Source organism: Sphaeramia orbicularis, chromosome 24 (genome assembly GCF_902148855.1).
Source record: "Sphaeramia orbicularis chromosome 24, fSphaOr1.1, whole genome shotgun sequence".
NCBI classification, from domain to species: domain Eukaryota; kingdom Metazoa; phylum Chordata; class Actinopteri; order Kurtiformes; family Apogonidae; genus Sphaeramia; species Sphaeramia orbicularis.
Genome location: NC_043979.1, coordinates 22,788,068 through 22,808,136, shown reverse-complemented (window position 1 = coordinate 22,808,136; position 20,069 = coordinate 22,788,068). Strand labels below are relative to the sequence as shown.

The 20,069-nt window shown below is 36.4% G+C and overlaps 1 protein-coding gene across 3 annotated transcripts in view; it reads left to right on the top strand.

Moving 5' to 3' along the window:
* Positions 1-20,069, top strand: part of itsn2a (intersectin 2a) — a 97,140-nt gene that overhangs the window by 29,117 nt on the left and 47,954 nt on the right. For all 3 annotated transcript variants that reach the window (XM_030128563.1, XM_030128561.1, XM_030128562.1), the window contains exons 3-16: positions 562-654; positions 744-807; positions 1,100-1,275; positions 1,393-1,614; positions 3,197-3,290; positions 6,392-6,534; positions 9,181-9,244; positions 12,595-12,732; positions 12,814-12,920; positions 13,012-13,274; positions 14,395-14,544; positions 16,808-16,948; positions 17,058-17,145; positions 17,255-17,394. In XM_030128563.1, the coding sequence (XP_029984423.1) occupies positions 562-654; positions 744-807; positions 1,100-1,275; positions 1,393-1,614; positions 3,197-3,290; positions 6,392-6,534; positions 9,181-9,244; positions 12,595-12,732; positions 12,814-12,920; positions 13,012-13,274; positions 14,395-14,544; positions 16,808-16,948; positions 17,058-17,145; positions 17,255-17,394 (1,883 nt within the window). The remainder of the gene's footprint in view (positions 1-561; positions 655-743; positions 808-1,099; positions 1,276-1,392; positions 1,615-3,196; positions 3,291-6,391; positions 6,535-9,180; positions 9,245-12,594; positions 12,733-12,813; positions 12,921-13,011; positions 13,275-14,394; positions 14,545-16,807; positions 16,949-17,057; positions 17,146-17,254; positions 17,395-20,069) is intronic.

Sequence of the window (20,069 nt, the reverse complement as noted above, 5' to 3'; positions counted from 1 at the left end):
TGCCAGAGTGGAACGGGGTGAAAAAAGCTGACTGGACATTTTTATACATTAATCATCATTGGGGGTTGGTGAAGAGAGGTTTCATCTGAAGAGGAGATCTCATTTGGGATGGAAATTATGTAGAGTTTTTGGTATAAAAAGACCATATACTGAATTTGATATTAGCATTTGTGCTTTTGCTTCAGGGAATATGTTCCTGATTTTTGTGTGTGTGTGTGTGTGTTAATGGGTGGAGTACGACTCACACAATGTGCTGTAGCTATTGTTCAGCTTTTATATAGGTTGTGTCTTCTTTTCTCCTTCAGGAACAATACTGTCATTTTTCACAGTATCTGAGCCTATAAAATGCAGCTGGTCTAGTAATAAAGCAGGATCTATTTGTGCTCAAGTTTCTTCTTGCTTTGCTCTTTACTCTGTCCTTACTTTGTTATTGCCAGCCGTGTTGTCCTGACTTAAAAGGACTTACTATGTTTGGAAGCACGCTGCTCTAGTGCAAAAGTCCTGCTTCACTGTGAATCTGAGAGAACCTCTGAAGGCAGTATTTTTTATTTTTTTGTTCAGGTGGAGCCAATGTGTGGGCCATCACTCCAGAGGAAAGGGGGAAACATGACAAACAGTTTGACACCCTCGCCCCTGTCCTTGGCTATGTCTCAGGTAGGCTGTCTGGTGCATCTCAAAAATGGAATAAAACCAGAAACATTTCCCCACTGAATTCTGATTTTTTTTTTTTTTTTTTTTTGCAGGAGAACAAGCCAGAAAATTCTTCCTCCAGTCTGGCCTACCTGCTTCTGTCCTCGCTGAAATCTGGTAAGAACTGTCTTAACGGCACAGTGAACCCTCATCCTAGACGTTGAAACCAAAGCAAGTGGGTCACTAGGTCCTTTGTTTTTGGACTGGATTAGTTTGGTCCTCTCAGCCCTTTCTAAACTTCCCGTTGAGAATTCACTTCCTTTATAGCCTGCCCCACCTACAAAGTGGTGCGGGGAGGGGTAAAGTGTTTTGTTTACTGCAATTAAAACAGAGCTGAGCTAATGACAGGCTAAAGAGATGAAATGATGGAGGGAAAAAGTCAATTTTGTCATGTTTTCCTTCGGTGCAGGAATCTAGCTGACATAGACAGTGATGGGAAGATGGACAGACTGGAGTTTTCCATCGCTATGAAGCTCATCAAACTGAAGCTTCAGGGGCGGAACTTACCCTCTGCTCTACCAATAATCATGAAGCAACCTCCTGTCTCCAACTCTGTGTCGAACATCCCATCATCTGCACGTTTTGGTAAATAATTACTTTTGGTTTCATTTTTATGTATCCTACGTCTTTCCATTTCTATTCAACTAAGAGATTAACAACTTTCCAAGTCGTAACGTTCCTTTTGTGTGTCTCCTCATATAGGAATGGGTTCTATGCCGAACCTTTCTGTCGGTCTGTCATCTATGTCAGCTATGTCAGCCATGCCCATACTAACCCCCATCACGGGTAACCCCCCCATGCCGTCCGTACAACCCCTGATACCAGCGCCAATGACTCTACCCCTCATCACCTCCTTGGGGAACTCGGGACTCCCCAACGGCAATGTCAACCTCCTCACCTCGCCTCTCGTTCCCAACACTGCAGGTTGGTTCTGCGGTGGAACCAAAATGATCTGCAATCAGGAGAAACTGATATATGAGCAGATATTGATTGAAAGTGGAGCTGTGGTATTATTTATTTATTTATATTTACAATGCAAATTACATAGTATAACTTCTACCTGTTACAAACAAGCTGTAGTAACTGATGATTCACATAAGGAGATTATAACTATTGTTAGTTTCCATCTCCAGTCCCTAGTCAGGCTTTTAGCAGAGAAAGAAAGAGAGAAGGAAAGGGAGAAAAGAAAAAAACATTTAAGGTTGCATAAAATGACAGTGTACAATCCCAGATGCAAAATATACACATATGTACACACACACACAGTGGTGTGCAAAAATATTAGAACACTTGTCAAATCTTAAGAAACTGGTGGTTTATTTGTTCCCAGAGCCTGAATTTCACTTTTTTGCCACTGTAAAAGGTAATATATATATATATATATACAGTTACATAAATTACAGTAAAATCAGAATTGTTAAAAATGCTTGCATCTCTGATTTGCTTTGGCCAGCCTTTGATGCTTTTGTTAAAAGTTTTTATATCTTGTTAATTACAACTAAATATCCTTAAAACGGTGTAAAGACTACAGATAGGTTACATATTGTTTTGTTTGACAGGGAAATATCTAAGATCAGAAGAGAATTAACATGTTTTTGTTTTTTTTTTTATATTCTTGATCCAAATCCATCCATCTGTGTTTTTATACCCTTTTTTTTTTTTTTTTTTTTTAACAAAGGAGGCATTGTGGGGGCGTATAGCCAAGTTAAATAACATGAGAAGGAAAGAAAAAAGGGACAAAAAGGGCACTTGTGTTCTTGATCTTATATCAAAGCTGTACATAAAGCTTTCATATTTAGCTTTAGTGCTTCATTTAAATGTAAGTCTTCATGTGTGGATTATATATGCAACATGAAAGGGCTGCACTTTATCTATCTACTCTGCTCCCTGAGGTATGGAAGTATCTGCAGCATTTACATGCATACATTGCGGTACGTTTCATTTCTTCACTGAGAGGACAAGTCTATAAGGCATTTGCTTTTCATAGAAGATAAAAATTACAATCAATACGTGCCAAGTATGCATGCATTGGAAATGTACTTATTTTCTCTTCTCTTTTCCTGTAACTGCTCTCCTGAATGTTTCATTCTCGGTTCTTTTGACTATAAAATGTTCTGATTTCTCTATTATTTACTGTTTTTCTACTACTCTTTGTCACATTCCCTTGATGGATGAAAATAGACCATTGCTCCTGAGACTAACCCTCTTTAGCGCAGACTCGCAGACAACCGCAATCACTTTGTTTTTAGCCAGATGTCAATAACCTTGCTGCTGGAGTACTGTGTGCTGCGACTGTAAAGTAAAATGAGATAAGATTAGATGTACACATGTTCAAGGGCAACTGCACGCTGCATGGTTACAGAGACTGATTACATAACAAAACCGCATGCAGTGTGTTTTGTTTACATGGGGGAATTCACACATTTTTTTTTTTTTTTTTTAACCGTGAGTTTGTCAAAATGATGTTAAACTACTGTATATTCTTTTTTTTCCTCCTTTTTTTTAGGGCTACCTATGTCTGGCTTCTCCTCTCCAATGGCGTTTTCTCCGACCACTGGCATGTCTAAAGCCAACTCTCTCCTGGACTTAGGATCCAGCAGGTTAGATCAAGTGTTTTTCTTTTAACCTATAAAGACCCAGTGCTCCTTTTGTGACAGTTCCTAAATGAATTTTTTTCTCTGTTTAGCCATTTTTAAGTGATTTATTACTATTTGTTATAATGTTATCCTATGTATTTTGCATTTTTTCATTGAAAATCTTGTATTTTCCAATATTTAATTCACTGATCATGTAGATATTCATAAAAGCTCAGATTAAAGTTGTGGGTTATTATATCAGACAGAGAAAACTCAAGAAAAAGTGACTTTTCCTGCAAAGGTGTCAATAACTGAACATATAAACAAGTGTGTCCATTCACTGTCATTTATCAAACTATGCTGGTTTTACTGGTGAATCAATGTTGTAGAAGATGACTACGAAGCATCTGAACGTCCAAATGGGTCATATCTGATGACCATGAAAAGATGACAAACTGCATTTTACACCATTTATTTACATGTGTTGATAGAATTAGTGGTTCAACAAGTATTAAACATTTTAGGGTCAAAACACAGTATTTGAAATCTCTCTGATGGGACAGTTTAGAGACAATTTGACAGATTAGTGTTGCTAAATGACCCACATTATTACTTGTAAATTCATTTTTCCTTTTGTTGGACCATAAGGGATTATCCAAAACAAGGAGCTACTTTATACTGAAATGAATGTTGGAATGGCAGTCAATTAAAGTTCGCTCTCTGACGGTACATTACTGTGTTTTGACCCTTTACATCAGTAGAGGATTTTGCTTTGATGGTGGATGTTTGGGTCTTTATGGGTTAACCTATTTTACATAGTCACGGAAGAAATTATTAGACCATCAAAAGTCATCAAAAACAATGGTTGTGCAATCAAGTACTGACTCCTGTGTGTATCATGTGACTAAAACAGACAGAAAAGAAAACATGGAATGCCTTAAAGCATTGTTTTTGGCAGTACAATGCCATAGATATTGATGGAAGAACTGAAGTGATTTTGGTTATTATCAAGAAAACATGGAAAATGGCTAGATATTAGCTCTGAAATGAAACTCTTATGAGCTATTTTTGTTATCATTATATTTGTCCAAACAAATATACCTTTAGTTGTACCAGGCATTAAAATGAACAAGAAATTGAAGTAAACAAGGGTGGGCTAATAGTTTTTTTTCCGCAACTGTATTAGAAGATGGGTCATTCCATATGAAATCAACAGATTTTAAAAAAAAATTCCCACCTGACCCTCTCAGATTTTTCTAAATTTTTACATACTTATAGAACATATATGGTGGCGAAAATGTCCATATTTAATTTGAACATTTAACATAGAAGCAAGTTGTGCTTGGTGTCAAAATTTAGGGCAATTCCTGTACTTTCACATGGTGTTTTTCATTTTATGATCCTACCTATCCCACATGCTGATATTGACCTTTGAATCCGAAGGTCGGACAGATATTTTTGATTTTCAGCTGTTCATATATCATACATAACATAACATAGGACCTTCATTTTACACAGATCCATTCCATAAGTAGCCAAGATATAGCACATAAAATTTCTAATGAATATGATGGTTAGTTTTTGTGTAACAAGCGGCCAAAAGTAGCATTTTAGAAGTTCACGATGGATAAAATCTCAAATTTGTCATTCTCTGTAACATGGAATTATAAATTTTAAGTAAGTATTTTCACATTTCTTAGGACTATAGATTCCTGTGAAATGATTCTGAAAATTTCAGACCTCTAGCTCTTGTTGTTCAGAAGTTATAGAAGCCTGAAAATAGCCAAAAATTTCAAGTCTTAATTTTGGTCGCAATTTTAGGGTACCCCCTACCTACTTCAAATGGTCATAATTTGGGAACTATTTACAATTAAGCCTTGAAATTTTAGATTTTTCCACCATATATAATTTAATAGAAGTATGTAAAAATGTAGAAAAATCTGAGAGGGTCAGGTGGGGACCACTTGATGAAATTATATGGAATGACCCAGATATGACATTGCTAATTTTAATTATTTTAAAATGTGCCAGCAGTGAAGAGCGCTTTTTAAGAGAAAGGCTATGCTGTGCCATCATGTTTTGTACTTGAATAGCAGCTGAGTTTCTGGAGGGAGGATCAGACTGCAGGCAGAGATGAGACGGTTAGATAACAGGGAGAGCAGGAAGGGCATTTTGGAATCAGATGTTCTAGTTGGCAGTGGTAGGAATCAGACTTGTTATGAGTCACAAGCGTTTAGAGGACAGGATTCTTTGGCGCTCTTACATGAAGGACTCGATTTTCTTGCGTTGGTGTCCGGTTTTGTGCAGTTTCAGTAGTATCTAATGTCGTCAGTCCTTCTCATGGTGTTTTGTGTGGTTTGAGAAAAGGATAGCAGTCGTATCTGGTTTCGTCGTTTCTCAATGGCCCAGTACTTTATACAAAAAGACCTGACCTTAGGTGTAGTTGCAACAGCCAGTCAATAATGGCGCCAAATTACCAGGAAGTCTAACACCGGTCCAGATTTAACTAATAGCGAGACAGAACACTTAAAACCCCCCCTAGTTCAATCTGTGAGACCAGCCTTTTGTCATGTGGGATACTTTGTCCTTGCTTCTAGTTTTATAACAACTTTTAACATGCGGGGATATTATAATTCTTCTCGGTGGCACCCACTCTGCAGATACAAGCCCTTGGGCAGAGGGAGGATCCCGCTCTCCATCTCCTATTGTCTCCCTAAAACCTCTTTATGTCCTTTAGAGGAGTGTTGCAACTTACCACCGGATTAGAACGACTGGGAAAAAAAGCACATTCTTCTCAAATGAACATCATCGACCCAGCCTTTGCTTTTGCTATTCTTACAGAGACATTGTTTATAATAAAAACAGAATAGCTGATTAGCATAGCCTCAGAGTAGAGCGCTGTCTTGTTTCAGGGAGTCATTGTCTACGTGGTGGCTCTCACCATCTTCCACTACAGCTAATTAAGAGCTGAGAAATAACACCGGGGAGTCTCGGAGCAATTAGTGATTCTAAGTCGAGGCTTGAATACGAGAAAGAAAAGGGAATGCTGACCACATCAATTACACAAGTGTAATTTCCCTTTAGGTGAGATCTTGACGTGTGACGTGCCTTTTCTTTCGGTCTAGTTCGAATTCTTCATCCACCACGTCTTTGGCTAGTAACTCTCCTAAGACGGGGGCAGGTGATTGGGCCGTTCCGCAGAACTCGAGACTCAAGTACCGTCAACAGTTCAACACGCTGGACAAGCTCATGAGTGGCTACTTGTCAGGTGGGTTAAAAACACACACTTAGTCCACACACACTTACTCCAGCCTAAACAAACATGGTGTTCTCAGGACCGCTTGGCTGCTCAGGAGCGCTGTTGTTGACATTTAACGGAGCCCTGTATGGGTCAGTTTCACTCCATGTACATGCACTCACGTACACTTGTCATTGCTTCTCACCGTCTTGGCAGTTTGACAGAAACACACACTCACACACTTACGTACTGGAGCTACATCAGTTTAGGAGAGATTCCATTCTGGTGTTTCTTTAAAGGAGGGATATTTTGCCTTTTTAAATGGAATTATGCATTTTAACCCTTTCATGCATAGTGGACAGCTATTCCAAAGCTGTTCTCCTGTATATTTATGGGTTTTGATGTTTAAGTTGCCAACACAGTGGACGCTTGTACATGATCCCATACATTGTCACCTATTGGACAGTCATGGGAAGTACATTTGTTTTTTTACTCATAACCAAGATGGCTGACAGGAAGTCAGAAATGCTGAACATCCCAGGAATATCTGGTAAATCTTTTTATATCAGGACATCCCTGAAGGTAGAAAAAAATATGCTAGCATCAAGTAACATCTAAGGATTAATAGCAGTGTTAAAAATTCCAGATATTTATATTATATTGGAAGAAATTTACAATTAATCACGTCCACTAAATTGGACACAATGCATAACTGACTGCACTTCAATTGCAAATTATACCATTACTGTAACTTTACTGTTTTTGCTAAACTTGTTCTGCTTCAACATGTTTTAGTGCAAATCAATTGCTAATTGTTCTTAGAGCAGTTTTGATTTTTTTTTTTTTTTTTTTGCATAATATCTTCATAAAGTGAGTAACAACTAGTGTTAGAATACGTAAAAATGTGAGAAAACATCAGATTAGGAGCATTAAAAGTGTTTTATTGCGTAGTTTTCCCCCAGTACATTATTTTCTGATGTTAAATACACATTTCTTTACTTCAAATGTTAAACGTATATTGGACATTCTTGTAACTCCATGAAAAAAAGGTTCATAAAAAAAAAAAAGAAAAGCAATTGCATTGTTTTTTCATGCCTAAGGGGGAATGAAAACACTCAGGAAAAAAATCTTAACTAAGGTTCTCATAATTCATGCATGAAAGGGTTAAAACATTTCCCTGTGGTCTACATAAACTGTAAATGCTGTGCTTGGGTCTGAATTCTTCATTAATTCAACTCCACAGGTCCATCTTCAACCCTATTTCTGAGTAATGACCCCAGAAAGGTTGTTTTGAGCGCTGGCCCTTTAAATGCAAATGAGCCACTTCATGCCCCACCCACTCCAGGTTGTTGACCGTGCTTTCTGTCCCATTCAGCCACTTGCGTTTGTTAATACAGGGTTATTCAAAAAGAATGAACCGATTTCATAACGCATTGCTTCAGTTCTCAACCATCGTCATGTGACTCTTTGAAAGAGGAGTTTTCTAAGTTTGAGCTTTTTTAAATGAAAAAGTACCCCAGCGATGGACTGGTTGGAAGGGGGCCCAAGACCTTGCTCTTTGTGCTTGGCCTGCGAGATCCCCAGACCTCACCATGTGTGTTTTTTTTTTTTTTTTTTTTTTCTTGTGGGGATACGTAAAAGATCTTGTTCATGTTCCACCGCTACCCACTAACCTCGATGACCTTAAACATCGAATAACAACAGCGATCAACTCAGTGGATCGTGATATACTGATACGTGTTTAAGGGGAATTCTCTTATCGCATTGATGTTGCCCGTGCTGCAGGTGGTGGCCACACTGAGCACTTGTAAAACAGGAAATAAAAGTTTATTGTGAGTAGAATACTTGTGACTTGGCTGGAGTTTTCTATTGCTTTTCCTTATTAAAATATTGTTTAATGAAATCGGTTCATTCTTTTTGAATAACCCTGGACAACCAACAACTGAACATTTTAGGTAATTGGCTTGAAGTTTGGACATATTTTCAGTTTTTATTACAACTGTTGCTGCTGATAAACAATTATGGTGTACTCAGAAAAAAGTTCATCAGACATCTTAACCTTATATGTGCAAATGTTGTGATGTAAGTAGTTATAAAATGTAACAAATTAAGCAGGAATTGAAATGGGTTGTAGAAATCCACCTGATTTTTGCCGGAATGAATATAAAGATAGCTTTGCAGCACCTGGAGAGTTCAAATTCAAACTTTTTGAACTGTTAGGGTCCCCAAATCTGGGGTACCGATAAGGGGGGGTAAACATGACGAATTCATGGGGCCCAGTGTTTGTGGGGGGCCCATAGAGCAGTGGAGGGGGTCCAGTGGATACAGGCTAGAAGTTGTGAAAATTTGATATAAGATCCGCTGTATAAGAGACAAATACAAGCTGGGAGTCGAATGTTGAAAGAATGTAAAGTTTCAGTTCCATTTTCACGCTACAGTAAGTGACATTATGTATGGACCACACCCCCACATACATACATACCTCCCCCCCTCGCTTTGACACATCGACCAGATATTGAATTTTACGAAAGGGTCCAGAACGTTTACTTTTCACGGGGCCCACAGTTGGTAGCGGCGCCCCTGCCCCAAATACACAAATAAATGTACCAAAGACTAATAAAAGTGGGTTTAGCAAATGTTAAGTGTAATGTTTATGTAATGTTTATTTATTTCCAGGACCTCAGGTTAGAAATGCACTGATGGCATCCAACCTGACCCAGACTCAGCTAGCTACCATCTGGTGAGTATAAGGTGTGTGTGATTGTATGATCATGTATGCTAGCATCTACTAATCACTGACTATCACTGAAGTGAAGTTATATCTGTATTTGGATGCTTTCGTCATGTGTTGTATCCTGAAAATTACTATTAAAGATCAGATTTTTGCCTTTTACAGATTATGGTCATGTACAGTGAACCTGGGTTTGAGAATACAGCTGCTTTTTTTTTTTTTTTTTTTTCTTTACAGCAGGAACTTTTCCCAGGAGTTAGGAATCTGTGGAACAACACACATTGCATTTCCAGGGTCTAAATTTAGTTGGACAGACTTTATTTGGTCCAGGCTCTGGGCATGGTCCTTTCTGATAGTTCAGGAACTTTGGGGGTGTCAGACTTGGAGAGTTTTTCTTCGTGCTTCATAATATTACCAAACAATTACAGAAGAAAGTGTGTGACAGATAGAATGAAGATGAAGTCCAGGCCTTTTTGCGCAGTTCTATAATCATGCCCAAATTAAGTGTTTAAACTGTCTTCAGACCCAATAGTTTAACCCTTTCATGCATACTGGTCACTCCAGTGGACAACTGTTCTCCAGCTGTTCTCTTGTATATTCATGAGTTTTATTGTTTTAGTTGCATATCAGCCAACACAGTGGACGCTTATGCACCATCCCATACACTGCAATTCATACCGTTACTATAACTTCTTGATAAACCTGATCTGCAGTAACATGATTGAGTGTAAATCAGTTGCTAATTGTTATTAGACTGTAATCAGGTTTTCTTAAACAAAAATTTTTTTTGTAATATTATCTCCATGAAGTGAGTAAGAACTAGTATTAGAGTATGATAAAAGGTGAGAAAACATCAGATTAGCTGCATAAAAAATACTTTTGTTTCATAGTTTTCACACAGTATATCACTTTATGATGTTGCATTTTAAATACATGTTTCTTTGCTTCAAAAATTAAACACATGGTGTCCAAATGAATGAACATTTTTGTAACTCCATGAAAATAGGTACATTAAAAAAAAAAAAATCAATCTTATTGTTTTTTTTTTAATGCCTAAAGAGGAATAAAAACACTCAGGAAAAAAATCTTGACTAAGGTAACTAATAATTGACAAAAAATTCATGCATCAAAGGGTTAAAGAGACTTGGATTAGACTTCAGCATCAGACACCGGGGGTGCTGGGGCTCTTTTGTCTTCATTACTTTTCAAAAATGTGGGTTTTTATAACACATTTGTAATATAAGACAGCCCACAAAGCAATGAAAATGTACAAGGAACAGCTGTGCCCACTGAAATGATCCAAAAATATTCCTTTAATTTTAACAAATTTCTGACACAGTTTCTTCTTGTGATATTGGTATTATTCAGGTGACATGACACATGATGTAACAGCTGTGGTTGTGATGCATATGGATGAGCATGGATGGATGAGTGCAATCAACATTGTTTTATTCTGATTTTTTTTTTTCTTCATATTGCTGTCTATTGGCAAGTTTCCCTATTATGTGGCCTTAAATCACATATATAAAAAAATGTTTAACCCATAAAGACCCAGTGCTACTTTTATGGCAGTTCGCATATACATTTTTCTCTATATTTAACCTGATGTATCACCATTTATCATAATATTATTCTCCATATTTAGCATTTTTTCAATGAAAATCGGGCATTTTCCTATATTTAATTCACTGATCATGTACTTAAATCATCATGCTGAGATTACATTCGGAGGTTATTATATCGAAAATAGAGAAAACTGAAGAAAAAGTTGGTCTTTTAGTTAAATATATCATTAACTGAACATAAACCAAGTGTCTCCATCCACTGTCATTGATCCAACTCCATGGGTTTTACTGGTGAATCAAAGTTGTTGATGATGGTGTTTCCACGGTAACTACAGAGCCTCTAAGTGTCCAAATGAGTCACATCTGATGACCATGAAAAGATGACAAACTGCATTTTACACCAATTATTTACATGGATTGATAAGATAAGTGGATCTAAAGTTGCTAAACATTTTAGCTCAGTAGATAATTTTGGTTATTGGTGAATATTTGGGTCTTTATGGGTTAAACATGTTTTTTTTCAATTGAGGCCTTACATACCACCCCTTCAAAACTCAAACATGATTGAGTTCTGGTTAGTTAGGTTCAGGTTCTTTGGATAGAAATGTAGCAGCTATAAAGGACTAGACCAGGGGTGTCAAACTCATTTTAGTTCAGGGGCCACATACAGTCGAATATGACATAAAGTGGGCCGGACCAGTAAAATAATATAAATAACACTGGTCTACAATTTTTTTAGAAATGATTTGCTTCAGAGATTAAATGTGCTAAATGATACGTATTTTAATAAGATTAATTGGAAAATAAATGACAAAAGTGCCGGTTTGCTGATGTTTTCAAGGTATATGATTAAGTGTTATTACACATATATATTGGTTTATGTACATTTATATAATAGTTTTATAAATCTTCCACTAAATAGAACCTGTAAAGTGAATGTATTCTGATGTGCAGACAGTGTTTGGAAGTAGATCTTGTAGCTCTGAGACAAATATTCCTTTTGAGTCAAACCCATTCTCTCGTTAATTCTTGAATTTCACATTTGGACCCAAGGCTGTATCTTGGAAAGTTGAGCCAACCAGCATTTTTGACTTGATTTTTCTTTATCAGTGACTCTCATGTGGTAAAATTTCATTACTTTTATTCTGGAAGCATTTTTCTTGTAGACCAGTGTAATAGGATAAGAACTTTTGGGGAAAAAAGTAAAATTACGTAATGAAAATGTTTACATCTACGAATTGTACTTGAACATAACATGAACAAGTATGAACAGCCTGAAAATTCTTTAGTAAAATAAGTGCAGTTTTAACAATATTACACATTAGTTTATCATTTACACATGTGAATCCCAACTTGCAGATCACAGAGGATCTACAAATACACAAAACATTAAATAACAGGGAGAATATTATTAAAATTCCACATACTTCTCTTAAGACATTTCAGATATTCACATTTTTTGTAAAAGGATAGTCCCTAAATGTAAATATTTTTGTGTAATTTTACTGTTTTTACACTAAAACAAAGAGACAAATTTGCAGTTTTCATTATTTATAGGTTATTATGATAGTATTTTTCTGGTCTGATCCACTTTAGACTGAAATGACCTAAAATGATTTTAACATCCTTGATTGTTTATGTCTTCAGTGTAATTTTTTTGCATTTCACAAATTCATCCCAGGGGCCGGATTGAACCCTTTGGCGGGCCGGATTTGGCCCCCGGGCCACATGTTTGACGCCTGTGGACTAGACTAAACAGTTTGCTTTGTGACTTACATTATTCTTCATATACAGGACTTTGGCCGATGTGGATAAAGATGGTCAACTGAGAGCTGATGAGTTCATTCTAGCCATGCACTTGGTGGACATGGCTAAAACAGGCCGCCCTCTACCTCTCACACTGCCTCAAGACCTGATACCCCCTTCACTCAGGTACCACATACACAGAATGACATCCTAGTTGTATTTATAAATGAACAACAGCCAAAGACACTGTTCTTTTCTGTGTTTCAGAGGAGGAATCAAGTCCACTGAGCTTGTTAATGGAACCGGACCTTACATAACACCCTGTTTAATAGACACAACTGAGATAGAGCCTCCACAAAAGACCAAGAGTTCTGGTATGTTATGTTTTGCACACTCCATATTTTGTTATGTTGTAAGATTCCCTTCTTCCTTTGCATCATACCTCTCTGTTGTTTCTTTTCTTAGTATCCTTTGAGGACAAACTGAAGGAAAACTTTGCGCGAGGCAGTGCTGAGCTGGAGAAACGACGGCTGGCGCTGGAGGAAGAACAGAGGAAGGAGAGGGAGAGGAGAGAAAGGGAGGAGAGGGAGGCTCATGAACGTAGGGAGAGGGAGGCCAGGGAGCAGGAAAACAGGAGGAGAATGGAGGAGGAGAGGCGACTAGAGAGGCAGAGAGAGATGGAGAGGCAGAGGGAGGAGGAGAGGCTGAGGGAGCTAGAGAGGAAGGAGGTAAGAAGGAGACGAAACCTCCTCTGTAAGATGCGTAACGTCTAAATCAGGGCTGTCAAACTCATTTTAGTTCAGGGGCCACATTCAGTCCAATTTAATCTCCAGTGGGCCGGACCAGTAAAATAATAACAGTAAAAACAGTAAAATTATTTTATGATCAGGTTTACACTACCAGGCAAAAGTTTGGACTCATCTGGTTTTTCTTTATTTTTATGACTATTTTCATTGTAGATTCTCACTGAAGGCATCAAAACTATGAATGAACACATATGGAATTATATAGTTTAAAAAGGTGTGACAAAACTCAAAGCATGTTTTATATTTTAGATTCTTCAAAACAGCCACATTTTGCTTTTATTACTGCTTTGTGCATTCTTGGCATTCTCTTGATGAGCTTCATGAGGTAATCACCTGAAATGTTTTCCAAAAGTCTGGAAGGAGTTCCAAATGACACTGAGCTCTTGTTGGCCATCTGTGGTCCATCTCATGTCATTTAAATAAGAAGGTGAGTCCAAACTTTTGCCTGGTAGTGTACATCTACAAAGTTTCCTTAAAAATCTAAATAACATGAACAACTTGAACTGTCTTAAGAAAAACAAGTGCAATTTTAACAATATTCTGCTTCAGTTTATCAGTTTATCATTTACACATGTGCATTACAATCGCATAAAACATTTAGTACCAGGCAGAAAATTGGTAAAATTGCATTTACTTTTCTTACGACATTTCCATTTGTTCAGGTTATTCACATTTTTTGTAAAAGTAGTTTGGTAATGTAAACATTTTCATATAATTTAACTTTTTTACACCAAAAAAACAGAGAAAATTTGGGGTTGTCATTATTTATAGGCTATTATGATAATATTTTACTGGTCTGACCCACTTGAAATCTAACTGTATAACTGTAACTGTTGTCGGACTGTATGTGGAACCTGAATTAAAATGATTTTGACACCATAGAATGTTAATATCTTCAGTGTAATTTTTGTATTTCACAAATTCATCCCGTGGGCCGGAGTGGACCCTTTGGCGGGCCAGATTTGGTCCCCGGGCTGCATGTTTGACACCTGTGGTCTAAATGACTGTGTTTGGTGTTTGGTGACTGGACTTGTTCTTTTAGGCAGCGAAGCAAGAGTTGGAACGCCAACGGAGGGAGGAGTGGGAGCGTGGGAAGAGAGAGGAGCTGGGCAGGAGGAGAGAGGGAGAACAGGAAGAAATCACTCGACTCAGGGCCAAAAAGAAGAGTCTGGAGTTGGAGCTGGAGGCTGTGGTAACACCGACTCCACTGACATGTGAACAGATCTGATCAAGGACAGCTATCATTCCATTTAGCACTTTGTGGTGTTTCTGTCAGAACCAGTACTCGCTGATCTAATGCATAAGGAAAATAGCCCGACCAAGCAATTGTACTGTTAAAAAAACCAACCCAGACGCATACACATGTAGAAATTGTGCTGTTAAGTAGAGAAAGGAGGATAAAAATAAATGGAAAGATGCCTTATAGCAGCATTTTTTTCCAGCCAGCTGCATCAAACATGAACACACAACAGAAGCAAAACATAAAAGTGCCACTTTGTGCAAAATGTTAAATCTGAGTAAAAGTAAAGGAATATTTTATCTAATGTAACATGAAAATCTAAACTTGAAAATGAAACTAATACAGTTTTTCCCACTTAAATGGAAAGAAAATAGCCCGACCAAGCAATTGTACTGTTAAAAAAAACAACCCAGACACATATACACGTAGAAATTGTGCTGTTAAGTAGAGAAAGGAGGATAAAAATAAATGGAAAGATGCCTTATAGCAGCATTTTTTTTCCAGCCAGCTGCATCAAACATGAACACACAACAGAAGCAAAACATAAAAGTACCACTTTGTACAAAATGTTAAACCTGAGTAAAAATAAATGAATATTTTATCTAATGTAACATGAAAATCTAAACCTGAAAATGAAACTAATACACAGTTATTCCCACTTAAATGAATGTAATTATGATTCCAATTACGATTAATACTAACAAAAAAAAAGTCCTAAATATAAGAATATCCCCCCAAAATGGCTCTGACATTACATTTGTACTGGATTTATACTAGATTTGTTATATAAACTTCTGGTTTGACATATATAGAATTGCTTAACCACACATGTTCTACCACAGAGAAGTGGTTTGTCTTTCAGCACAACAAAGTTGACAAGTTTCGGATGTATCAACTTTGTTTTGTTTGTGTCTGGGGGAAGTTGCTTGCACTTTTTAAAGGCTTCTAGCAAAGTCTGTTGTTGTGGCTCATCTTTCTTCTTGGCTCCTGCTGTCTGTATAAATTCATCATGTTCTTCTTTGTGACGGTTTGTGTTGAAGCTTTTGGTGTTGTGTGCCACCCTCAGAACGCAGACATATACTGTATACTGCATTCTGCTGTGCTTTTTTTTGTTTGTTTGCCTGTTTTTTTGTTTCTTGGCTCAGTGAGACCAAAAAAACCCCTTCACACCACTGATATGTGCATTCTGCTGGTCCATTGAAGTCTGTCAAAGACATATACACCCATGAGCTACAGACATGTACGGCTTTTATGGTACATTTTCTATGCAATAAAAATAGTACAAAAGATACAAAAAATGAAAATAAATAAAATGTAAAATAAATAAATAAAAAGAAAATAAATATGTTAAAATATATAAAATAAAAATAAATAAAATGTAAATTTAAATGTAAAAAAACATATAATATAAAAATAAAGTAAAATATAAAAATATATAAACTTAAATATAATATAAAAAAAAAATTAATTAAAAAAATTGAATGATAAGATGGAGTAAAAAATGCCACCATTGTCCTTGTAAAAGCGATCTCAATGTAAGTGGAAGCTCCATCTGGTTAAATAAAGGTCTAATAAAAAAAAAAAAAACACATTTTATTGGTTTTTAATTGTAATTGTAGTGCCTATAAAAAGTATTCACTCCCTTGCATGTTGCCCCCATTTTCGCATCTATAAATGGAGTTATGGATAATTTAATTGGCTTTTTTCCACAAGAACTGACAAAAAAATACTCTATAATGTCAAAGTCAAATCAAATTTCTACAAAATAACATCATCCATCCATTTTCTGAAATGCTTAATCCACCATCAGTCCACCACATTACCCAAAATAATATCAAATAATTGAAAATATAGATGAAACATTTTAAAAATAACTGCATTAATATTCAGTCTCATCTAATTGGATTTACTAGTAGATGCATCTTTTGAAGCAATCCCTGCACTGTGTAATAGGTCTCATTCAGACTGTAGTTCTGGACGCTGTGATTTTATTCCATTCTTTGCAAAACTGCTCAAGCTCTCGAGTAATGAAAGGAGAAAACATCCACCGGGGTCAATACTATTTATAGTCACTATAAATCTCCAGTCATTTCTTATCAATATCAGACCAGTACCTCTGCTGAATATCACTCATCCTATTGACTCGTTCCTATTGATGTTATACTGTAGTATTTATGAAAAACACAGTGAGCACTAATATCATCCGGTCTCACAGGGCAACAAGCACAAGCAGATTTCGGATCGTCTCCGCGATGCCCAGAGCAAGAGGCGGATTCAGAAAGCTGAAGTGGACCTCATCAATCAGAAGAGGGATACTCGTATCGCCGAAATCAACAATCTGCAGCTACAGTTTGAGGTTGAACGACACGTCTTTGTTCTAGTCTGTGACACAGTCGGCATTCGGATTATCCTCATGGATGTTTTGATTCTGTCTTTGTGTGCATGTGCCTCTTTGTTCACCGTAGGACTGGCAGAGGAAACTATCACAGCTGGTCCCAGAACAACAGAGGCTGACGGAGAAGCTGCGGAACATCAGCCTCAACAAAGTCTCATGTGGGTAACAAAACGATAGCTGGCAGTCCAACAGACACACAGATAAATATCAGTCAGTGTATAAATGACTTATCTGGATTGATTCTGACCTCCGACCTTGGCTTTGTAGCGGGGGCTTTGACCTCTCTCACTGGGAGTGTGACAGAGAAGGGTGTGAACTGCAGGAGACTTAAGGACCAGCTCGATGCTCTGGAGAGGGAAACCACTGACAAGCTGGCAGAGATGGAGCAGTATAACAAGGAGCTTAAGGTCAGTGAGCTCCAAAGAGTGTTTCAGGATAAAGGTCTGACTCGATAGCAGACTGGAAGTGTTGGAAAATGTCAAAGAATCGCACATTTTATGGTATATACAGGGTAGGGAAGCAAAATTTACAATGAACATTTAGTTGTTTTTTCTCAGCAGGCACTACGTCAATTGTTTTGAAACCAAACATATATTGATGTCATAATCATACCTAACACTATTATCCATACCTTTTCACAAACTTTTGCCCATATGAGTAATCAGGAAAGCAAACGTCAAAGAGTGTGTGATTTGCTGAATGCACTCGTCACACCAAAGGAGATTTCAAAAATAGTTGGAGTGTCTATAAAGACTGTTTATAATGGAAAGAAGAGAATGACTATGAGCAAAACTATTACGAGAAAGTCTGGAAGATACTATTAAAGAAGAATGGGAGAAGTTGTCACCCGAATATTTGAGGAACACTTGCGCAAGTTTCAGGAAGCGTGTGAAGGCAGTTATTGAGAAAGAAGGAGGACACATAGAATAAAAACATTTTCTATTATGTAAATTTTCTTGTGGCAAATAAATTCTCATGACTTTCAATAAACTAATTGGTCATACACTGTGTTTTAATCCCTGCCTCAAAATATTGTAAATTTTGCTTCCCCACCCTGTATTCAGAAATACATTAGCACAGAACCCTAACAGGTACATTATACCTCACTCAAACCCATTGGTTGAGTCCACATTGTATATTTAGAAAAATTTGAAAGTCCTCTATAATTATATCTTACTTGTTTCTTTTATTTTATTTCATAGTTTCCGGATAAAATTTGCTTAGAGGTCTTATTTATGTCTTTGTGCGTAAGAAATCAATATAAGTGAATCCCCAAAGGAACTTTGTGTTGGTAAATGCAAGTTATGCAAATTTACTGGATTTCAGTTCTGTTGCAACATGTTGATGGTCATATGAACTATGTTTTCAGCTCAAAAATGTCCAATTTCATCACAATTAATGCTATATTTTCATGTCACAAATGGCCAAGTTATATTTGAACTGAATTTACCTGAAAAACAAATATTCTATTCTTTTAGATTCCCCAATTTTCCTCACAAGATTATATACTACATATCACATGTTTTATTTTTACAGGTTGCAATATGGAGTATGGTGCTGATCCATCCTGCTTATCTTATGCCAATACGTACATTAAGAATATCACAACAGTTTTCTAATAATAAGCATTTTTATGAAGAAATAGCAATTCTGTATTGTTATTTACTCTTTAGTATGATGATAAACTATACAATAAATAATTCTGATCCTAGTTTTTGCACAGGGATCATTAGTGTAAACGGTGACATGGCTGCCGAGCATCAGTATGATGGGATCTGTAACAACCATGTCACATCCGTCCACTGCCACATTTTGTGTTTTTGTGTCAGCTGTTATTGTTTTAGATCCACAATACTAACATTTATGAATAAGAGGAGAATTAGCAATAGTAAGTATATAAGTTTATTCCTAATAAAGTACTGGTACTGACCAGATCATCATGGGTAATGTCACGTCCGTCCACCAGCAAAAGTTTTCACATACACGTGCTATTCAAAATCCAATATTTCTGAAAATATAGCTTCCACTGTCAAATAATATCAGTAGTCTGTGTACAAATGTATTAGCATTATTTCAACACAGTTCTATGCATTTCTTACAACTTTTTTTTTTGACAAAAATGGCCACTCATTTGACCCCCTAAGTAAATTGTAGGTGTTTAGTTTTATTTCGAGCAGATAAAATCATCAGATAACAAAGAACAATCCAACATAGACAAACAAATTTTTGGAAAAGAGTAGGAAGAAGTATAACTTATAGACTCCCACCCCTGTTTTACAAACTAATAATTCAACTGATTCAGCTCCCTTTGCTTTTTTAACACACTTTTTTTCCATTTTTTAATATCATTTTTATACTTACAAAATCACAACAACCAGAAACAACAAGTCACCAGAAATGAAAAAACAATATGCAAAAACCTAAACAAAAAAAAAGACAATACATTTTTTTTTTTTTTTTTTACATTTTTACAACACAAAACATGTAAACCATTCACCATACACTTTTTAGTCACCTTACACACAATCAGATTTGCATAATCAACCTTTTTTGATATAAACTATCATATTTATGTGCACTTTAATTATTTACTACAAATACAATTATTAATAATAAATGTGATAATATCTCCAAATCATGGTAGTCTGTCTTATTTTATGCATTCTTCTATATTATAACTAGATATTCACTTATTCAGATAATGTTCCTGATTTTGTTATTATCCTGGATTTATACATCCTTTTAAATGCACAAATTGAAGAAGACATTTTAAAGTTTTGATCCAGATTATTCCAAAGATGTACCCCTCTAACAGAAATATTTTCATATATACTGTTTGCACCAAACCACTGAAACAAAGTCCTTGTAATGTGAACCTTGTTTACTTACATGGCAATAAACATCACTCTGTTTCAGAAAAAGAATAAAAAAGGTCAAGTTAATATCTATGGAAGTCTTGCCAATTATATAATAACCAATTTCTGGGGAATATTTTCAGTGATAACGCACATTAATGACCATTACAGCTCATTTTCAACCTTAGATATTAAATCATCAAATATTTGAAGGGAAAATATGTAAC